The sequence below is a fragment of the Octopus bimaculoides genome, chromosome 14 (genome assembly GCF_046866305.1).
Source record: "Octopus bimaculoides isolate indiv1 chromosome 14, ASM4686630v1, whole genome shotgun sequence".
Taxonomy (NCBI): domain Eukaryota; kingdom Metazoa; phylum Mollusca; class Cephalopoda; order Octopoda; family Octopodidae; genus Octopus; species Octopus bimaculoides.
In genome coordinates this window covers 12,882,482-12,889,981 of record NC_142941.1, presented here as the reverse complement: position 1 = coordinate 12,889,981, position 7,500 = coordinate 12,882,482, and the positions used below count along the sequence as shown (strand labels likewise).

Below are 7,500 nucleotides of genomic sequence, written 5' to 3'. Positions count from 1 at the left end.
ATATTGCCTTATCTTCGAAACATCTAGTTAGAATAGAGGCAGCTGACGAAGGATTAATTCCAAGTGGCTATCTGTTTTCCTATGTGTTCGTTCCATTGTCTGTAGTTCATTTTTCTAATGTCCTGTACCCTGATATGCATCTATATACACATGTAGATGTATGTACATATATGTGGGTATACATGCATACATATTCTTTGTATTATTATTATATATATATATATATATATATATATATATATATATATATACATTTTGAAGAAAGGTTATAGGCCACCAGCCATTAGGGCCTGATGATAATGAAGACAAAGATAAGCACTTTATAGATGCAAAGCTCTGGGCAACCCTATGAACCAGCCATAACTACCTTTCTCTAAATATATAAATATATATATGTATGAAATCTACTATCTCCATGGTGTGACAAATGTGTGTTTACTAAAAATACATGCTCATAAAATTTACTGTATCATTATTGTTAATAATACATAATTGATTTTGATTTTTTTCTGTTCTTTTTTTATTATTTTTCTACTCAGATTTCAATTGAATATAAAGGTTTAAGTTTGAAAAGGTGACAAAGTTGAATGTGATAGTTAGATAGTTAGATAGATAAATAGATAAAGAGAGAGAGGGAGAGAGAGAGGGAGAGAGAGAGGGAGAGAGAGAGAGAATCATACAGCATACACAGAAAAATATATATTGAGAGAATGGTAGAAACAAATGATAATGTGTGTATATATATAGGTATGTTTGCATATAAATATATATGCATACACACACAAAGAAGGATAGAAAAAGATGAGCATAAGAGAAACTGTGAGGAGAGCAATGTAGAAAAGACAGTTGAAGAAGACAGGCAAAAATGTAAGAAAAAAAAAAAAGAAAACTAAAAGTAAAATAAGAGAGACAAAGACAAGATGTATTTTGAAAGACTTGAAATAAATGAAGAGATTGGAAACAAAGTATTAAGTTTTGTATGTGTGTTAAGAAGGAAGTTAAAAGATTATTTAGTGTGTTTTGAAAAATAAGCTGTGGTTGGCAAGACTGGTTTGGTAGCAGTAATAATAATTATCTGAATTATTTGATAACCCCTCTTTCTGTGTAGTGTGATTTGGAAGAGGGAACATCTTGTCCTCTTTTGGTTCATCTGGAGGACTTCAGTAAAGCAGCAAAGTAGCAGAAAAACTAATGCTTAAATGTACACACACACACACACACACACACACACACACACACATAGATAGATACCTAGATAGATAGATAGATAGATAGATAGATACGAGTTATGTTTGGTGGCTGTGACTGACAAGAGATAGACAGACAACCCTTCTACAGGAAAAAGCTATTTCAGTCCTTGGTACCCCAACTCAACGTATACATACTAAGGAGTGAAATGTTAGTAATCCTCAGATACCAGCTGATGATATGGCTTTAGTCACTACCAACAGAAGAGTTTACAATACCACTGAGTAGCTTTTGCAGATTTTTTTTTGGGGGGGGGGGGGGGGTGTAAAACATCACTGCTGTTTATTTTACCTATTTAATTTGTCTACCTCTGAATGGTACTTGACAAATTTTGGTGCCAGATGAACTGGAACCTTTTGAGAACTGAAAGCTCTTTTTACAAATGGATGCAACAGCAATGTCACAGTGATATCATGAGGCCAGAAATGGCACGTGGAAGTGAACCTCCTGAGTTGTTTCATCCAGTCAGACCAACATAGCATACTCGCATCACCCTGTATTAATTAACTTGCTTCAGTTATGATGCTGCTCAGAGACTTTATGGCTAAGAGCAAAAAGACACAGATGAAAATTAATTAATGAAATAATTAACATATTTGCCAGTGTATAAGACACACCCCTTTTTTACAAGTATATTTTGGAGATGGGGTGGGGAACAAAACAAACTAATTTAGTGTTTTATCATAAAGTTATTGAAAGATATTTTAAAGTGATTTTGTCAGAGAATTTTATGATTTTGTGGATGGCAGTACACTGGGAGAAAGTATGAAACCACAAAGGTATCATAAATAAACTACATTATAGGTCTACCATTTTTTCAGCTTTGTCTTTATTCAAATCAGCTGTTATAGTTATTTATATTTTGGTCAAGAGAATTGCCACAGAGGATATAAAACTTGTATCTATGGGTTACCACACTTAGTGATACTGCAATCAGCCATCAGGGTGGTGTACCACTGCTATGATTTTGTTGTCATTCATCTACTATCAGCAAATAGCTGATAGTGGATGAAAGTTTAATAGTTTAATATTTTCCTCTTTCTGGGAGAATTTTCATTTATTTTATTAAAAGATGTTTCTAAAAAGCAACCCAATCATTAAATAATGTGTCTGCTATGAATGCTGGGGAAGGAGGCATAAGGAGAGTATATAACATCTTCACATAACTACCGATGTTACTATAAGCAATTCTTTGTAAGTTTGTGCTAAGTTAGTGACACTTTGGCTTGTTTCAATATTTCATTTAGTGACAACCGTTGGATTTAGCAGACCTTAGCCTTATCTGGCTCCCTAGTTCATGATGTTCAGTCTCCCAATGATAAGGCAACTACATTTGACATAGGGCAATTTTTAAAAAATCTCTTATCTCTTACTTGTTTCGGTTACTAAACTATGACCATACTGGGGCACCACCTTGAAAGATATTTAGTTGCATGAATCAACCCTAGTACTATTTTTTTAAGGATGGTAATTATTCTATCAGTTTCTTTAGGCAAACTGCTTATTTATGGAGATGTAAACAAACCAACACCAGCTGTCAAGCAGTGGTGGGAGTCATGAAGCCAGGCACACACACACACACACGTGCGCACGACAAGCTTCTTTCAGTTTCCATCGACCAAATCTACTCACAAGGTTTTGGTTGACCTGAGGCTATAATTGCCACCAAGGTGCAATGCAGTGGGACTGAACCCAGAACTAGTTGGAAAGCATACTTCTTACCACACAGCCACGCCTGCACCTCCACACGGCTGGCAAGTATGCTAATTACTTAATTGGTTAATTAAACAAAAAAAGAAATACAAAAAAAAAAATTAAATAAAACAAAGGCTAACATATTGATATAGCTGGTACATGACATAATAAATATAAATTTGAAGCAGAAAAAAAAATCTCAACAAATCCTCACTGATAGGAGATGAACCACATGGATTGCTTGTTGTTAATACAGTCACCTTCAAAGTAAGATGTCTATAGTTCAATTCCTACCAGTGGGCATGTTATGGCTGTTTATTTTATTTTCCTTTTTTTTTTGTGTGTTTTTTTTTTCTGTTTCAAATTGGTATTTATACCATGAGAGGAAAGAAGTGATGATTATAAGGGCAGGATTGGAAAAAGTCAAGGGAGTTGGGGAAAGGAATTGAGAGAAATTTTCAGAAGACTAGATAAATGATCAAGAAACAAGATTATCAACTAGAGATGTGTATCACAATATCCTGGAATTCTATAATTTTATAAATTCTCCAATTTAAAAAAGAACACAACATTTTTCAAGATATGTCAGAAATATCTACAATTTTCTAATTCATGTATGTATATTATATATATATATATATATATATATATATATATATATATATATATATATACATATATATACATATATACATATACATATATATACATACATATACATATATATACATACACATGCATTCTATACATTAGAAATAATCATATATATATATAAATTATTTATACCTATACACACATATATATATATATATATATATATGTATGTATATATATTTATGTGGTGTGTTTACGTCTCCATAACTTAGCGGTTTGGCAAAAGAGACTGATAGAATAAGTACTAGGCTTACAAAGAATAAGTCCTGGGGTCGATTTGCTCGACTAAAGGTGGTGCTCCAGCATGGCCACAGTCAAATGACTGAAACAAGTAAAAGAGTGTCTCTGATGATTTGACGTGAAGTCTTGATTATGTAATTTGTATTATATAACTAAAACTAATCTTATGTTAAAGAAACATATGTAAAATGGCATAAATAAATTTCTTATAAGCAATCTCTCATGTTTTGTTTTGTTTTCTTAATTATATGTGTGTATGTCTATATGTATACCTATACATATATATATACATATATACATACATATATATATATATATATATATATATATATATATATATATATATATATATATATAATGAGTTTAAAGAGATATATAGTCCTGGCAGTTATTGTTTCCTCTTAAATCAGTTTCAGATGCTGGCGAACCATAATGGTCTTTCAGTGAAATCTGAGTTAACAATAAGTTGCTAGACTCTGGTAACTATTCTTGCTTGATAAATTTGAGTGTCCTATTCAGGATTACATAGTTTCTGTAGAGTAAGTAGTAAGTAATAGTATTAATAATGATAAGGTGAATGGAGATTTTTCACATCTATAATTTTATTAAACAGTTATTTATAGTATTCTTGTTTTTCTTTGAACAAAAAATTCTATAAATAACTGTTTAATAAAATTATAGATGTGAAAAATCTGTTCTTATCATTATTAATATGTATATATGCACACACATATATGGCTGTATATATATATATATATATATATATATATATATATATATATATATATATATATATATATATTACATACATAATACATTCAGACCAACAACACCACCATTCCCCAATGTTAGCTCCATTTTGAGGGGTAGCCCTCACTCCACTTCAGTTGTACTTGTAGTATACCTATGAGAGGGTATATGTAAATAGGGTAACTAGCTTCCGATGACCTATACTGGTGAAAAAGCTCCAGACCCAACCTGACATGTCGGGCTCATTGTGTTTTTGACTGTTCTGTCGAAATCACAATCAACCTCAAACAAAATCCTAATACAACATCTCTAGCTGAGTTACTTGCTCAAGATTACAAGCTCACAGTTTAAAAAGCCTCTTACAATAATTCTGTTGAGCCAACTCTGAAAAAAGAAAAAAAAAAAAAGAAACAACAGAGAAATTTTTAAAAAACCAGTATAAACGCAGATTCGTGTTTTGATGGGCACTGAAATCATTGGGTTGAGAGGAATGATGAAAAAGAGTCCAGGAATAGAGATGGTGACAACAAGGGAAAAATCAACTGAAAATAGAGTAACCACAATGAGAAGCAAGCCACTAATTAACTGATTTGCTCAGCATATACATCTCTCTCTCTCTCTCTTTATATATATATATATATATGTATGGTTCCAGGTTCAGTCCCACAGTGTAGTGCCTTGGGCAAGAGCCTTCTACTATATACTCAGACCAAACAAAGCCTTGTGAGTGGGTTTTGTAAGTAGAAACTGAAAAAAATCTGTAGTATGTATGTGTGCGTGTATATACATACACATGAGGGGGCGTGCTGAAAGGAAATACTGGAGGATCTGTTAATTATGATTTTATTCAACATAATCTCTCAGAATCACACACTGTAGTAGTCCTTCAGTTTTTCTAAGCCCTGTAAAAGAACTCGAAATGTTGGGCCTCCTACCTGGCCTTTCATGATACCCTTAAATCCAGGAACTTTTCAGCAACCCTTTGTGTGTGTGTGTGTGTGTGTGTGTATATATATATATATTATATAAGCATGTGAGCATGTGTGTACCTATATGTCTGTGTTTGTCATCCACTACCACTTGACAACTGGTGATGTGTCTATGTCCCTGTGACTTAGCAATTTGGATAAAGAGACTGATAGAATAAGAACCAGGTTTAAAAATAAAAATAAGCACAGGGTTTGATTTGCATGACTAAAATTCTTCAAATCAGTGCCCCAGCATGGCCACAGTCTACTGACCGAAGCACATAAAAGATAAAAGGTAGAGATTGAGACAGGAACAAGCAAAGGGAAAGAGAAATGGAAAAGAAGTCAAGAGAAAGGAGAATGCAGGAAAGGGAGAGAATAAAAGTATATTTATTTATGTCACTTCAATATGGCTGTTCTGACTGTCTTAAAAACATAACTGAGAAATTATAATCAATACATTTGGACATGCAGCAAGAAGAAAGTACTTACTTCTTCATCTTCCGGCTGTAAATTATAACATAAAACGATGTGATTGTTGTTAAAATTATTGTAGTCTTCATCAACATTTTATTTATATATATATATATATATATATATATATATATATATATATATATATATACATGTACATACATACATATATATATATGTATGTATGTATATGGAGAAAAGTGTATTATTAAAATACTGAACCAGTTTCAACAATTTTTCGACAACTTTTTGTTTATCAATTGTAAATAAAAAAAAGTTTAGGAGATATTGAAGGCACAAGTGTATATATATATATATATATTTCAGGCTGAGTAAAAACGTAAGCGACGTTTTGAAATATGAAATTCATTACAATACCTTTCAACAATACAGAAATTTTATTCATCAAAGTCAGTAGTACCATTACAATCAACACATTTTTGCCAACGAGTTACAAGTTTGTTTATTCCAGTAGCATAAAAATCTGCAGTTCTGGAGCTGATGAACTCTTTGAATGCACTTTCAGCATCGGTTTCATTTTTGAACTTCTCTTGCAGGAAACCATCAAGGCGCTTGAAAAAGTGGTAGTCTGTAGGAGAAAGGTCTGGGTGGGGAAGAATTTCGTAACCAAGTTCCCTCAATGTCATTAGTGAAATGTGTGGTCGAGCATTGTCATGAAGAATGATTGGCCCTCTTCTGTTGACCAGTCTGGGATGGACGAGTAGCAGTTTTTCGTTCATTTGGGCAATTTCATAACAATATGTTTCTCCAGTAATGGTTATTCTGGATTTTAACAAGTTATAGTGGATGAGTCCAGCAGTACACTACCAAAACAATCACCAAAAGCTTCTTTTTGAAGAGCTCGGGTTTAGGGAAGATTTTTAGTGCTTCATTTCGGTCCAACCACTGCAAAGAATGTTTTTTATTATTGTACAGAATCTGCTTTTCATCACAAGTTACAATATGGTTGAGAAATGGATCAGTCTAGTTATGGAGAAGTGACGAACAAATTTCATATCTGCGCATTTTCTGATTTTCATTCAAATCGTGTGGTACACATTTGTTGAGCTTTTTTGATTTTCCGATCATATGTAAATGGTTGCAGGGAGTTTTCTGGATAACGTGAAGTTCTTTTACCGGTTCTCAAGTGGTTTTACATGGACCTTTCTCAATGACAGTCCTTAACTGACCATCATCATTGACAAATGGGCATCCACTACACTCACGGTTTTCAAGGTTCAGGTCTCCATACTTTATATGTTGATCTGTCTAACTTGCTTATTTACTTCTATACCTGCTCAAGTTTAAACCTTTTGAGCACTACTAAGTGTATTCTATATGGAGATCACATCTATGAACTATATATATATATATATATATATAGACATAGAGAGAGGTGGAAGGAGATAGAGAGGGAGTTAGCAAGGGGTTGAGAATGAATGGTGCAGCTTACCTTATCAGCTGAGTACAT

General features: G+C 32.9%; 1 protein-coding gene across 3 annotated transcripts in view; it reads right to left on the bottom strand.

Moving 5' to 3' along the window:
* LOC106872620 (uncharacterized) overlaps positions 1 to 7,500 on the bottom strand; it is a 126,542-nt gene that overhangs the window by 30,577 nt on the left and 88,465 nt on the right. For 2 of the 3 annotated variants that reach the window (XM_089362327.1, XM_089362328.1), the window contains exons 6-7: positions 7,483 to 7,500; positions 6,048 to 6,062 (exon numbers count right to left, since the gene is read on the bottom strand). The exon at positions 7,483 to 7,500 is cut by the window's right edge and continues 96 nt beyond it. In XM_089362327.1, the coding sequence (XP_089218453.1) occupies positions 6,048 to 6,062; positions 7,483 to 7,500 (33 nt within the window). The remainder of the gene's footprint in view (positions 1 to 6,047; positions 6,063 to 7,482) is intronic. The other variant, XM_089362329.1, reaches the window with a different exon arrangement.